This window comes from Colletes gigas, unplaced genomic scaffold (genome assembly GCF_013123115.1).
Source record: "Colletes gigas isolate AHSC1104 unplaced genomic scaffold, ASM1312311v1 Colletes_gigas_Sc00007, whole genome shotgun sequence".
Taxonomy (NCBI): Eukaryota; Metazoa; Arthropoda; class Insecta; order Hymenoptera; family Colletidae; genus Colletes; species Colletes gigas.
The window spans coordinates 7,992,343-8,008,849 of record NW_025106636.1 but is presented as its reverse complement, the minus strand read 5'-3'; the positions used below and the strand labels follow the sequence as shown (position 1 = coordinate 8,008,849).

The 16,507-nt window shown below is 39.9% G+C and overlaps 1 protein-coding gene across 1 annotated transcript in view; it reads right to left on the bottom strand.

Moving 5' to 3' along the window:
* The window catches only part of LOC122396300 (serine/threonine-protein kinase mph1), a 38,351-nt gene extending 29,578 nt beyond the window's left edge, over positions 1-8,773 (bottom strand). The window contains exon 1 of the mRNA XM_043394570.1: positions 8,743-8,773. Within this exon, the coding sequence (XP_043250505.1) occupies positions 8,743-8,773 (31 nt within the window). The remainder of the gene's footprint in view (positions 1-8,742) is intronic.
* Positions 8,774-16,507: the final 7,734 nt, after the last annotated feature.

The window sequence follows — 16,507 nt, the reverse complement described above, 5'->3', positions numbered from 1 at the left end:
CGACGAGAAACGATATTGTTCTATTACTATTACTGTTATCGTATCGTCATTTCTCTGCCGGCTCGGGAATCTCGAGAAGCGTTTATTAATTAGAAAGTTGGCCCTTTGAACGTTTATGACACACGATGATCGCTAGTCACGCGAGACTACTGTTGGCCACTTAGCCATCGTTTAATAGAGTTTAAAGTTTTGCGAACCGTGTCGGTTCCACGACTAAGTGTCGACACTTTGTTGCAAATGAAATCCAGCGAAAATTAATTGGAGGAATACTAGGATACTGTTAACCAAAGACGAACTATTCGTTACACGGAGAAAAAAATCTCTACGGTTAATTACCACACAGATAAGTTACACTATTCGTGGAACAAAGGCATTATGACTACAGCGCCATCTACCGACGATAGATTACGATTACAGCACCATCTACAGGGGACTGATTACGACTACAGCACCATCTACAAGCAATTAATGGCATCAGTCTGTCGGAAATTGTGGAGTGCGAACTCACGAATGGCGGGAATCCGTTACTCGAATCACAAATCATTCGAGCTATTTATTACCTACTTCAACTTTAATAAATATTTGTGCACTCTAATACTTCGCATAATTTACAAACTCTGACGAACGAGTTATTTATAGGATAGAGAACAGCTTCTAAGAAAGTGGTTCTTTTCACGATCGCTCTAAAGCCGTGACCTTTCGCAATGTTTACAAACACAAGAACCGGCGGAAGTAGTACAAGTCTATATAACAAGATGATTAGTTGAGGCTTAGCCAAGTGCTCATGTACCCGATAAGCCTGCACGATTTATTTTCTTCAAAAACGAAGCGCTCCACGACAAAATTATGATCTACACATCAGTCCAATGGCAGGTTAAAATTAAATATTAACCGACGTTAATAATAATTATCGATAATAATATTTCTCAGCGACACGTCCCCGCTCGTATCATGCTTTCTTCTCTATCGATTCTATCAAAGACTGGGTGAACTCGATTATTACGTTATCGCACATGTTAAGAGATAATTGATTAAAAGGTCTAATGGTGGCAGCACTGCGCTTCCTAATCCCATTACAGCTACTACATTACTTCGATGAAAGTAATCAGGAAGAAGCATTGCGAATTCGACGAACGGAAGATAAGTTCAGGCATCAAAGCGCAATTCCCGTCACTAATTACAGATTTCAACCAGAAAGGATTATTTCAGAGTGACCGGATGATTCCACTGATTAAAAATCGATGACGGAGCAACCAAACTTCAACAGTTTCTTAGCTCGGTGCACGAACGCATCGATTTATAGGAAGTAATTAAATCATCGACGTAATCAAGCCTGTGATTATAAAAAGGTGCAAAGATCGAAGCCAGTGAACCAAACGACGACGGATATTTACTTTGCCCTTTCATCTTACACCGCGCATCGCTTGAGCCAACTCGGAATGCAAGAGCTTACGAGATTATGTCACACCCCATTCGCGGGACAATATTTTTAAATTCCATTTTATTTCAAATGGACAATTTCGATGCCCGTTCGCGACAATTTCTGCTCGAAAGGTTCCGAACGATCGATTCTCATTTACGATGATTGGTACGACCTGATTCACACTAAATCCAACGCGCTAATTCAATTCTTAGCTGGTCGACATTAACTTAACTTCGGACTGGAACAAATTTACCCTACAGCCAGGTTCATTAACTGACCGTATTAAAAAAGTTACGAGAGCAGGACGTCCTTCGTTTCGAAGTTAACCTGTTGCCCCGTTCTGCGTCGCGCCAAATTTCGTTAGCACGTCGACGCACCCGGCAGACGATAATTAAACGATAATTAATCCCTGAGAGGATCGAACAACGTTCGAAGCTTCCACATTTTCCGACAGACGTATCCCCGGCTGGAAAAACTCGAGCTGAAATCTCAGCTTTACAACCGTTGAAAAAACATTTCTTGATGATATTCCGTTTCTAGATTCGTGATTCAAAAAAAACAAATAGAAAGTATTACATGTTTACTATGATTCGCGTAACAAAAATTATGCTGTGCTGACGAGGCTAAAATAACAAGTAAATTTAATACTACGGTAGAATCCACAATATTCTCATGTTTCACTGGAGAATCGCTTCTCCGGTGCACCTATTATTATAGCTAAGCTTATTACGTCGTGCTATCGCGACAAACAGCAGATGGATTTCTTTTGTCCCTTTGAGGGAACTCAATTTCTGATACAGATGATTTTTTTTTTTTTTATCCCTCCATTTCGCCATGATATAAAATTATCAGAACTCTTTAACGTTCCACGCAATTTTTCCGACCTGCGATAATTTTTTTCGTCTTCGCCAGAAATAAAATAAAACCCCTACGCCGTCGACGCTTAGCGTCGTTAGTATCTTATCGCCATGGGTACGTTTGCACCGAGCTTTAATCCCTCTATTGCGGAAAACCGGTTTAAAGAAGACTTTAATAAACATTTTGCATCACCATTCGAAGGATTACGTATTCCTGCGAGTCGAGTGAAAATTGCCGCAGCGTGGGCATTGGCATAAAAGAGCTTTTATTATTTGCCATTCAAACAGAAGCTAATGGATGCTGCTGAAACGGGTAACCGTTGAAAATTTTAGTAGTCCTTGTTTCTAACACGGTTCGGCGAAAACTCGCAAATCCTTGAATGCAGAAATATAGGATCAACAATACCTAATATTTGTACGTATCCTTTCACCTTTATCCGTTTTTTCAGTCACGAGTGTTTTCTTTCGATATTTACCAGCGATTGATTAGTTTTCAACGTTACATCAAATATGAACAGTAAAATGAAAATTTAAAACCGGGACGAGTCGGTTGTAACCGTATATTCTTTATTCCCCGTATATCAGTTATCGTTTTATTGCGTAGTATTGTTTTCATCAAAATGAACATTTCCTGTCGAATTTCCAGTAACGTAACACGTCAGGCTCAACATTGTAAATAATACTCGCTGTCGTTATTAAGAAATCACTGTTACCGATTTTAACCAGGGGACGAATATTTTTCAATAGAAGAGAGAAAAATCCAGGATCAAAGATGTCAATAATATCACTGTCTTCTGAATTTTCTATGACTGTCCCGGTCTTCTTTCAATAAAATTGTGAACTCCCTTATTCAGAGGGCGGATCACCATAGAATTGCCAACTAGTGGTGGTCGTTCGTGAAATGGCAAAGGAATTGTCCAAAGTCTTACAGCGAGCGGAAGTTAATGGCGTGGCAAACAATGCCACGCGAGAATAACGCTCTGTAACGCAGACATCGATGTTTGTAGAAGAAAAGCTAGCTTCGAACTCTGCGAAATCCCTTAGAGACTTCTAGAAACGAAAGAAATTGCAAGCTCGAAGCTGGAGAGTTCCAACAGTTCTTAGCTATCTTGGCATCCAGAGACGTGCTTAGGTCTTTCAGTGCCTAGGGCAACAATGGAACACGAAACACTTTCGCAAACAAAATATTGATATCGGATTTTTTAGAATAGAATAACTCGAATAGAAAAATATTATGTCGCCATTTGGCACAGTGCTCTGAATTCCGACCTATCTAATGCAATATATTTTTAATTATTCTGTGAGTACACTCCTAAACTCACTGTTACTATTATCTTTATTCTTCCGGTACAGGAAGTCCCTGAAATCGAAGATCTTTTGTGTAAACTTCCCTAAGATTACAGGAATATTACATTCACCATACAGAAAGAAAAGAAACTTTCAGATAGGATACCAATACTCCGCCAAATTACCGTTCTTACGGAAGTAAGAGACCTCCTAGTAGCATTCTGAGAGATATCAATGAATGCCAGACATCGATGAATCTCATTTCATTTCAAATAGTAATACGAAACCTTTGTGCCCTGGTTCCAGATCGGAATCTAATTTAAAAGAATTTCTGTGGTAGTAACGATCATGCAAGAGTAGAAATAAGATAGTTGCAATGGATATCTAAAATCGTACCTGATAGATCCTGGAACAAATGAGATCCTGGATTACTCTGATCTCCAAAAGATCGCACAAAAGTTATGAACTTTTTTACGAGGGAGCTACGGAATTGCAAACACGACCCAGTTTTATTTTTCGAACGAATGTCAAAACTGCTTTGAGGAAGCTAGTCAAAGAAGCGCCTCGAATCTCCCGGTCGATCCAGCAACGGATCGTTGACTGTTCTCTTCGTGCGCTTTGATCAGAGACCCCCTTTGTTCGAGAAATTAAATAATTCCTTCTTAGACGAATATGCAGGAACGAGAGCAAAGCACCGGCTATCGCGGGTCAGCGTCAATTACTCCGTAGACGACTCCTAGGCACAAGTCAATTGTTAAATCGTCAAGGGACCACGAATCGTTTGAGGCCGGACCCGTGTCCGCGTTATCTCGGTCATATCCTCTTTTCAGTGAACGAACGCTGCTGGCCAGCTTCGACCTGCCCGCTGGAATCGTTCCAGTGACACACGATATCGATCCCGACAACGATGGAAAAATAATTGCCGAGATTCTGATCGCTCTACTTAACGCGTACACCGCAGGGTCTTTGTGCCCGATAATTGGTTCCCCTTTTACAACGATGCGTTTTCTCCCGTTCCTGCACCATGCCCTCTGTTTATCTGTTATCATTTTCTATAAACTGATTCCGATGTTCAGCTAAAAATTGTTTGTTCTCATCGCTCGAGCGACCGTTCCAATCCACAGGATTTCAATAATACGGATTCCTTTCACCGTGGTTCGTAAACCCTAACCCTTTGTGGTACCGAGCTGCACTCGACGTCGTCCTTTCTAGCCTGTCCTATATCTACCCTCTCGCAATATTGTGATTAAAACAAAGTCTAGACAGATTAAGACTATCCTCGTCTGATCAACAACTGATCATTTTGATTCCATTCCCCTAACTTGAACAAGAATCCTGTGAGTAATATCGGGCTTGTAATTTTCTAGGCTGCTTAATTCATCATCATTCTGGTACCGTTCTTACAAGCAACCTAGACTGTCATCCTGCGAGTAATTAGTGCGATCAAGCGTCTCCATTCATCACCATTCTGCTGCCCTTTCTCGAGCAAGCTCGGTCTGCAAACCTATAAATAACATGGATTATTTTTTACGATCCAAAATTGGTCTTCCTTCCGAACGACCTTTGCAGCACTCCAGGACCTCAATTTATCTCCATTCTGCTTCTACTACTCAAGCTAACTGCACTCCCGTTGCTACTATTAATCATCTTCCGGAAACTATACATCTGTAAAAAAACATTTGAATACAGAGACATTTAAAATTACAAATTTGTGTGGAATAAATTAATTTTTGGATCCAATGTCAGTACTGAATTGCATCAACTACGATTTATACGTTCACGTATTGTTACGCGAGGAGAAATATCAGTATAGATTTGTTTCGTTGTATTCGATGGGGATTATAGTGTCTCGCCAAAGATTGAAGATTTCTCGAGAGAATACCACGCGTCATCAATCTTTCAAAAGTACGAAAAATAGAAACAAGTGAACGTTTCTTCCTCCGAACGATCGAGATAGAGGGAATCCAACTCTTCCACGGCAGAAGGGACCGGAAAGGTAAAAGATGGAACTTCTGATAAAATAAAAACAGCGACGAATACGGTTGATTCGATCAAGATCCCGACATTTTCAACAAAATGGCTTTACCATAACGGTGGCAAAATGTTTTGACAATCGCGGCACTGTTGCGTAGGAGTGGATATTCAAATACCTCAACGACGACACCATCGATCATCTTTAACGTATTCATGAGAGTAGCGGGGAAACGTTGACATTGCAAGACGAAGCAATTTGCGATGATCCAAACGTGAACATCGTTCTGGCTCTGCAATAACACGCTTTCGTCTCGAATATCCACGATTTTCCTCTGGATACTGTCGTGCTTTAAAAATATAGAACCTTTTGAGAAAAGGGATCGAACAAAACGCAATAACCACAAATATTCCGGCGATCGAACCATCGAATTGAGTCAGAATCACTGCTGTAACACAGAAGCAAATAATCCATACCTTTTATAAATGAAACGACCTCAAAGACCACATGAATTTTTTCAGTTTTCGACTACGTTGAATAAATGCATTTAAAATTAGAACAAGAGTTTGTTTCTCGGAACACAACAATTATTGTCTCCGTTAATACATCCTGAATGCTGGTGATTGTGCTCTACTTGAGCAGAGACAATGAGAAGGAGGGAGACGAAGTAAAAGAGGAGCAGAAGAGTTTCGTGACTCTTAATCAACTTTGTATTGATTAATGACCTTGCTTGACGATCACAGACCAGCCTCGATCACTGATCCCCGCTAAACCCTTTAGAGGCGCGTAAACAATGATCTCCGTGACGATTCGATATTAGTGCTTCGATCGCTTCAACTGATTACAGGTGAACGTGTCGAGCAAAGAGAGGATCGCGCGACAACGTTTAATGAGGTTGGCGACGCTAATTTGGCGAACCATGCATCCTCGTAACCCACTCTGCAAACTCTAAATTCAGGACCATATGTGTTAATTTTGCATCAATTCATTCAACAGACGTCTGGTCCTTTTGATTTCCAATTTTACCGAAAGCACAGTTACGAAAATTAATTGTAATCTATCACTTTCAATTTTAAAAATTACTTTTTCGTTATTAAGGAGTCAATGAACGAAACTGTTAGACTTGACAAACACTTTTGAGTCGATTGTAACAATCATATCACGACTTAGGAAAGACAGATTGGTAGTCTGAAATCAAGAATTGCAAATCCGTTTGAAAGTCTTGCAGTATCATCGCGTTGAAATTATCACGTGGATAATCAACTGCAACTGGTTTCGTCTGGTGTATGGAGCAACTCCGTGAATATGCATGTGTGCATACTCAAACGTAATGAAACGACATTATTGATTATCGGCAATCCAATCAACTGCTCGTATTACTCCCTACCACGTCAATTGAATAATAATAATTAATATAAAGCTGCGAAGGATCGGACCCCCCCGAATATTCTTAACGAGAACAAAACAATTTCTCACTCTATAAACGACTTATTTGAAAAATTATCTTTCGCTTCCACTGTTTCGAGAAGGTATTAATCATGTTTTTAAATTGATTTGGAACTGCAACAAACATTATGAAACCTTTAATACTATCGCTTTATAAAACAGTATTCTGGAATTGCTGCTACCGAATCTCAGATAGCAATCGTGTCTCTAGCTTGTTTCGTGCCAAGGTTCGTAAACACCACGGTTTGCTTCATCAGAGTTCGACCGAGTATTTGAATACCGAATAAGAACGTGTTAACGAAGTCCTGACGAGGCAAACCGCAATGTTTGCAGACCATCAGGAACGAACAGTTTTCTGGAGATCGATAAGATAGATTAGGACCATCCGTTGGAACGAATTCTTCCGACAAAAGGCTATCGATCATAGTGCAGGGGCAATCATTTCCGCCCTGCGACTCAGGAGAATTAAAATAAATCTTTCTCGTGGATGGAACGTGAAAATGATAGTTGTCGAAAAAATTACTCAACCGATAGTGGATCGCTAACTGAATAAGTTCGATCCCCCAAGTTAGTATGTATGACAGAATTACCTGAGAAGTTAGATATCTTCGGTTTTGATCCCTCTTAGGTGCACCTATCTATACACAACCCCCAAGTTAGTTATCAGAGTTCGGCGGAATAAACTGTAATTAGTAATTACACACGACTGAGCTCGGGTACTTCGCTAAACCATAACTAGACGTTTGGACACCCTGTTCCCGGAACGACGAATTAACGACGAACTTACATCGAACGAAAGATTATGATCGCTGAAGCGAGGGATCGAAATAGTGCTCCGGGGACAGAGAACAGTATGCATGCAATTAATACTGGCTCTCGCTAGTTACGACTCGACGACTTCTACGACTCGAATGCAACTGGTTCTCTAAAAAGAAGTTTTCCTTGATTGACGTTTAAAGTTCAACCATTAGTGCTGCCCGGGTGCTTCAAACTCGCAAGTTAAAAGCGATTAAAATTCATCAGAGGGGACGTAAATATCTTCATAAACGACAGAACAAACGTTATTGAAGAAAGAAGCGTATACACTGGTTGGAAGCAGGAGGAGGCATTTGCTGACGTCATGAATTTATTTCCAACATTCAACGTCACCGTATCTGATAAGACAACGGAACAGGTGAAGGTTCACCCATCACCGAAATAAAGAACACATTTCCTTTGTCGATCTAGACCATAAACGGTTATGAAGCTAAATTAGATTACATTTAAGCCAATTTATATTCATAATCATTACGTTCTGAATGGAACAAATATTGTACAAGTCTCACGCACAGATTAATCTTCTAAGATCAAATAAATTACCACTTCCTCAATTTAAAAATCACACAGTAGCTGAACGAACAACTGCGTTTATGGTATGTTGGGTTACGAAACAAAGTAAGTTCCCAGCATCTATTAAGCTCAACTGCTAACCAGTCTCAACGTAGATGCTTCAAAACAACAACGTGGAACGTCTTAGGCTACTCTAGTAATGCAAGATTAGCTCATGTTTCGCTACTCCAATAATGAAATATTCGAAGCAAACATATCTGCACCTAGCATACCACGTATCTCTATGAACAAGGAATAGTTTGAAGACACTTGATCGAACAACTGCAAACGGATCTCAACTTTGGGACTATCGGGGGTCGAGAATATGGTACAAATCGTCTCGAAGGATGGGTGGATACATGGTTACTAAGTAAATTAATCACACTAACCTTCCATGGTCATATTATCTCCCAGCTTCATTTCGATGTTCGTGTTCCCAATGGCCCCTTGCTGTAGCAGCAACCGATACAGTAAACGCAACACTATCTGATCCTGAACCCCAGGCACTTCATGGATCGGTCGAGCGTCGATTATCAAGCCGTTTCGCGTGACACGACACCTCTAAATCACGAGTATCCAATTACCAGGTCGATTTCGATTTCTACACGGTCACCTTCGCTCGTCGAGCTTTCTTCCCGCTCGTTAGACGGTGGACTCGAGCGTCTAGGATTGGACGTCCGTCTCGAGCCATAATTAACGTCGTTTCCCGGCTGACGAATCGAATTATCAAACGTTAAAACGTTCGTGCGGCCCAGGGACGAGCAGAGCGGTAAATAAATCGCGATTTCCATCGATCGTCTCGAACCCGCGGCGCCTTTAAAGCTCTACGTAGCCATCGTACCGAGAAATTGGCCCTCTCCGTCGAGTATTCCAGGCTCGATTTTCTCCTATTGCCCTGACCGATTTATTTTCGACCCGACGAATCCTCCGAGGAGCGTCCTCCGCCGAACCTGTGGGCCAAGAACGTGGGACTTTAGTATTTCAACTGTCGTTTCGAGTGGTTCGATCTATTGATTAATACTTATGGGATACCGAACGTTTCAGGGAAGAATATGACGAGTTTAATAAGGTAAATGCGCTCACCTTCTCGAAAAGCTAAGTATACGAAGGAAGAGTACCAATTATACCAGAAACATGCCAAGATTTCAAGCAGACCAGTCCTCACTCAACGAATAATAGAATCGAAAAACAAGAATAGGATTTTCGAAACCTCTAACTTAGGAGCTCAGACTCAAATGGAGCACTCTATAACATTTGAAATCCTGTTAATCGAATCAATCGAGAACTCGAGCTCGAAAAGTTAGCCAAAGCTGAATAAGTAAGATTTTATGAACACGAATAGGAAACTGTTGATCCGCCCATTCACCAAGGAGATAGATTAAGGTCTAACGCGTTAAGCTACTTCTTCGTGCATCCCATATTAATAAATCATGGATACCATCGAAACCGTGCCACAATAATTCTGCGTATCCTTGGTAGGGTTCGGTCAAAGGGCACAGGACCATAAACGGAACGTTCTATCACACCGGAATTCCAGGTATTTGGTTCATTCGACAAGTACGTCGAAGGGATAAGGCGAATCTGTTGGAGTTTATGCCATACGATACATAGCACACACATCAAGATGTACTTAATGTTGATTGGAAACGATCGATGTAAGTAGCTACAAATTAATAAGAGGATTGTTACGCGGTACGCAAAATAGATTTGGATACACCTTGCTACGTTGAAATTAGTTGTTGCTCCTTAATTACAGGCCAAAGGCAATATTGTGGCTTCGTACAGCCCTCAAAATAACAGTTATTAATAATTTCATCGTTCATGGTAGCCGAACATTGATGAGTGGTTTATTTCCCAAAATTGTTTTCAAACAAATTTTTCTCTTTCATTTTCCGTTCCTTTCATCCATCAAAAACTCGATCTTTAAAATTTTTAAAGCCTTTCATAGCAACGGTACTCTACGTCATCATCGTGTTTTCAATATTTTATCATTTAACCGTTATACGGACTGCGTACAAGTACGAATAGACGGTACGGAGAAATATTTTGAAAATGTATTTTACGGAGAGAGCTCGCCATTTATCGTGATATTTCAGTACACCGTGCATATTTCTGAGAACTGACACCGGAGTGGTGTCGCGTAAAATTGGAGAAGCTTTCAGTTCACTTGGTAAAGTAAATCCTGGATACGCGAGATATCTTATTACTTGTTCAGTAACGATATCTGCCATACTGCGGATAAAACATGCAGTTTATTGTTTCCAACTGCAGCGATTTTTTTTTTCAGCTCTCCTTGAAATTTCATTCGATGATACAGATTGAAATATATAATTTAAATTTTCATACTGACGATCAAATGAATAAAATGTTTAATACGAATCGTATAATCTTAAATTTCAATTATATTGTTGTCATTTCAATAATACTCCGATTAATCAATCGATGAAATTAATGAATATGTTCGTCGACAAAGAACAACAAGGTATTAAGAAAATATTTTCGAATTAAAGATGAAATAATTTACAATGTATTTTTAAGCTCTGTGTGTCGGATCCTTAATGTTTGCTATACGTAACGTGTTCTTTTATTTATTAATGACGTGTGTCAAATTATAAATATTGCACGCGTACAAGTCGAAATAGCGCAGCTGCATTATGCGATTTTATATCGGCTTTCCACGGCTTTCGAAAATGCCCATCGTAAAAGCGAGACACGCTCTCGTATCGCATAAAATTTATAGATACCGCGAAATGTATTCGATACCTGGAATGCTTTGAACCATTGTCAATGTGCTTTCATTCCAGTTTTTATAAAAACCTTTTCACGATCCTATATCAGCAATCAGAGTAACGTAATAATAAAAATGCGAAACCAAACACGTAACGAACGCATTCAGAAGCATATAAAATTTAATTAGAATCGAAAATGTAATGTATATACTTTTAATAAAGCAGCAGAAAACAAGATTTTATCGATCCTAGATTCTTGTCGGTAACCACGTAACTTTTCAGTGATAAAAAAGTTGTCAGCGTTAGAGTTATTAAATGATTAAATAAAATTAAGGCCACACATGTTAAAGCACCTGTTTCGGATTAAAGTACGACCTGGCTCGGTCGCGTTAATTGAATCGACATTTATTTTTGTTAGACCTCGATATAGTTTAGATAATCCACAATATTGCCTTGCTCAGGCTGTAACCTATAAAAATTTTTATATCCAGAAAGTGCACGTAAGATTGTAAAAGATCGTATTATTAAGCCATTTAAAGCAAAGAAACGGAGCAACATCCAATTCCCAAGCTACTACGACTTCTCAGCTTTTTACTCTCTGACCTATACAGAAGGAAAGCACTGCAATCAAGAATGTTGTGTTTGTCAACATGACTGCGTTTGAACAGCTGAATGGATTGCAACGAAACTTTATACTTAAGTTCTACATTCCCCTCTGAAGATCAGGTTCGATTTTGAGTAAAACTGTACCGATTAAAACGAATCCAAACACGACCCAATTCCAGTCAATTTTTGACCGAACGTCATTCAAATCCATTTTTGAAAAACCATCGACCGTATCTAACTAAAACTATGAATACTGTCCGAACATGGTCGTGTTTGAATTCATTTTCATCGAGAAAATCTTACAAATCCATTCGCTACACTTTTATGAATTTATGACGTTGCAAGCATATCTCACCGCCCACACGTAGAACCGTCAACTGCAGGTATAAAATAAATAAAAACAGTCGAGGGGATTGTAGATGTAACTCTGTTACCTGAATCCAAAGGCAATGAATTGTCACTTGAAAGAGGGTATTACCGTACATATGTGTTTATTGTATTTTCTCGAGATCATGTTACACGCCGGACCACCCGAAAAGCTTTTGGTGTCAAGTATATCGTGACGTTCGGTATACTTATCGAGCTTTTCGCGTTTCACCTTAAGCTCGCCTGAATTTACGGGAAAGCCAGGCGAACGTTCGCAGAATACGAAAGCTCGAAGGAATACGCTAACCGTGTACGTAACTTGTAAGAATAGATAGAAAAGCTGGAAAATAGGGTGGTTGCCGCTCAACTACCACCGGGCGACGCTTGTCTCTTGCCTTTGGCTCGCAGCTTAATCCTGAGAGATATCTATATCCTTTGCCATGGGGACAACAGAGAAGGCCTCGTAAAACTTTCCACAGAGAATGGAAAACTCGATATTGTGCTTCTTTTAGATTGTACCGTGCCTTTCGAGTCACCGCGTGTAAGTGCTTACGGAAATGTTACGTAACGTTGCTTGTGAATTTAATGATCGTATCAATTATACCCTTGCGAAAATAGCGTCAACGAATTGGCCAATGTTCTCCCGATGAGAATAGGACTATTCTCAGCTACCGTGCCCTGAATACGGGGTAAAAATTCGGTCATACAAGCGGGTACTATCGTAAGTCGGAATAATGTAAAGCTCGGGCATAAACGCCGTGAGCAATATGGCGTTTAGACCATCGTCGACGGGGTAACGACGCTTGTGTTAAAGCGACAACTAACACCGACAGTTCAGCATCCCTCCGGTTCTATTGTCTTCGTGACGTTTAGGAAACCCGTGAGAGCGTGCCCTCTCTTATTGGAATCCCCTAGCGAGCATGCTCTAATAGAGAATATGTCGCAACATGCGTCGCTTCAGAGCGGAGACAGAGGGAAATGACACAGGTTTCATTCAGTCGTTGACAAAGGAAGACCGTGTCTGAACAATGTTTGCCTGTATATCTTTCGACTACCAGCACGAAGCACTATTGCACGACCAACGGATTGAATACTTTTAGGCCAATCGTGGTATACTTCTTCTAATATGTCCACCGTATAAAAAATAAAATATTACCCCGAGAATCATTACTACAACCGAAATGGCTAAACTCGAGTTTCCAGGGCGGCTGGCTATGCTGGAAATAGACCGCGTTTCTCTTTCATTTTTTTTTTTTTTTTTTGCGAGTTAATTTCTTTTATAATTCCCGCATGAGAGGCCATTATGCAGGTGCAACGAAACGGGCATGAAATTGCTGACTCAATGCAGCCGCACGTATAATTAAAGAAAATTAAATCTTCTAAATTCACGGTACCAGGAACTCTTGATTAAAATACTATCCGGAATTTGTGAATACTAATAGCGAAATAACTCTGACAATGAAACGTTCTTCATTGAACTGTAAACAAATTGATTGTATCTTCCACCGGAGAAAATCAATTTCACCCTTGTACAATGGAAATTTGTTGAAAATACAATTTTCAAATCTAATTCGAAATTCAAACTCCAATCGGAAATGCAAATTGCACGAACTTCCAAAATAGACAGATAATTTATTCTATTGCAATTTTTATAGCTTCGATTTACTTTTATCAATACTTGTATCAATACAGAAGAGTAATTCACCTATCAGATCTTTTACAATTCTAATCGCTCTAGTAACTAGAAAACAGATCACGGGAACGTAATTTCTAAATCTCCACAAATTGCCGCGCAGCAAAGCCGACAAGCTAACAGCGAGCCAGAAAAACAAAGGATGTTTTCGTCTGTAACACTTTCCGTCGTGCTTGTCCCTTTTTACATGCCACCATTTTCTCCGTTCATTTCTAGAATCGCGAACATCTCTATGCATCATCCCCCCCCCTTTTTCCACTTGTTCATCATCTCAGCTTCCAGGTTTGGCTCGTCTCTCGTATCCCATTTTGTTCACAGTTCATAAAAACTTTTCCATTCAACCACGAATCTGAAGACACGCTCAACATCCAACTAGTTTCAACAAAGATGGATGTGCAAGCTGATTGGAGGTGACTCGATCATAGCTGTGATAATATGGACAAGTTTTCTAGAGACCAACTGTTACACTAACACTCCCTTTCAAGTGACCAAATCGAAAAACACTTCTTTATAAAAATCTAAAACATTATTCCATATTTTCAAGATTTAAAATTACAAATTTTTAGCCCCTGAGTTTTCAACAAGTTGTATATGGTATCGTGATGAAGGGATCGTCGCGAAGTCAATGGACCAACGTTTTCTATCCGACGTCTATGAAAACGTATGCACATCATAACGGCTGCGAACACGCGAATAACGTAAAAATACGAGGCAAATGTGGCACCTTCTTTTGTGCGCTTCGACGTGGAAGTTTACAAGCAAAGCGAGCCTCGCTGGCGGGAAAAAGAAGAATTTATTTGTTTGCATTTCCTTCGTCGAATACATAAGGACGACGAACGGCGCACTTGAGATTTTCATGAATTTTAATGCCGTTGGATGCGCAAATCGGAGGCAGTTACGAGGCTACACGTGCAGTATGGCACAAAAATGAAATTAGATTCTCCGACGGAAGTTAGCTTCTACCTTGCTCGTCGTGGACTCTCGTTTCCTCGTGCACGATGAAAAAAAACATCTGTATTTCATTCTAAAAAAATTATTGCGCAACCGTGCGCGCCTACCCACTGTCCACTCGATTTACAGAGAGCTTGAAATTAAAATTCAACAAGTGTGTTCCTTTTCTCTTTTACGAAGAAGCTGTTAATTAAATTTTTCAACTACAATTTACGGACAATTATTTAAATTGATCGACGAATCGAGTAACCGTTTTTTAAATCTTAATTTCCACGACTTGCAGAATAATTAGATCGGAATTCACAAACAAGTTATCCTTTTCTGTTAAGTTACCTTTCTTGGGATAAAAATGAGAAATTTTCTGTTTAGAATATTTCGTAACTCTGCAATCTATTATGCCCAATCGGCGCATATCAAGTGTTTAATTCAGAACAGCAATAATTCTACGTAGCGCGTGCATGTGCAATTATGGAAAAGTACTAACACGATACGTTTGCAATGTGGTCGAAGCTCGTCTGACAACCCAATATTTGCTGAATAAGGTTGATAAACGCCAACGAAATACTATTAGAATTACAAATCGGTGACCCGGCTGCGAGTTGGAAACGCGTACTACGAATCAGGAATAAAATTTATAGCGCAGAGTTGAGAGACCGTACACGATTACGAAGTTACGGACCAAACGTGCATCAACGTTGCAAACTGTTGCGATGTTTACGAAGAGGATGTTGATGCCTCTAGCATAAAAAAATAATAAACGATGAACGAAACCGGGCTACGTTGAACGAGGAATGTTTTCCTGTTCCTGTAATCGCGTACACAGTTCATCCAACGAATAAGATGTCTTAAGAAAATCGATAGGCCCTGTCTCTCGCCAAGGACAGCCCGTGTACTTTCATCTTTCACCGTTTTCCTGTCTCACGGTTCACTTCGACAATTTGTTGTGTCCTCAGGCTTGTATTTTTCGAACGATACTCATCGCAAACTAAGCACGAAACCATTCAGATCAACAAGAACACTAATATTTCTAAGCCACGCACGCTACAGAAATTAAACTAAAAATTCGACAAAAATTCTACCGACGAATGTTTCCTACTATGAATATTAAATAAAATCTATCGATAACAACGAGTAAACGTGGATCTAGTAGAACGTGTAGACTGCTATGAAACGTTAGATTACTTCTCTCGATTATTAAAAAAGTTTCAAGCCCAAAATCCTGCAATAATCGAGGTTCTGCTGTGTTCCGATAATGTCAATAAAGTGCTCGCATGAACGGAGCAGAAATTGTTTCTGATCGAAATCCCCATCGCCTGTACTCATAAACCGACGGGGTATTGTTAATTTAGCAATTAAAGCGATTTAATTATTGGATTATGTGTTAGTTCCGCGTTTATGAACTTCTCGTCTGTTTACTGCCCGAGGATAATCAGAGTGCGAAGGATTTCTTGCGAGATTCAATTACTTCAACAAGCAGACGCGATCGTGCAGCAGCATCAACGCTGCAAACGAACTGCTGCACACCGATTCCAATAATATTTACAGAAAAACGCGTAACACGATACTAAATAAATATTTTTAAAGAACCCCGCACAGATCTTATGGAAAATGGCCCCCGGTTAAATTAGCTGAACTTTTGATATGATGTAGTTCAATGGGCCCAAGCTCGTGAATTGAACAGTTTCCGAGATACGAGGGATCAAAAGTCAATAATAGTGCACCTTATTCTAGACTACCACTTTTGAGCATATTTGAGTGAAAGAAGCACTGTTGTATACTGACCATTTATTTGACCCCCTAAAACTTAGT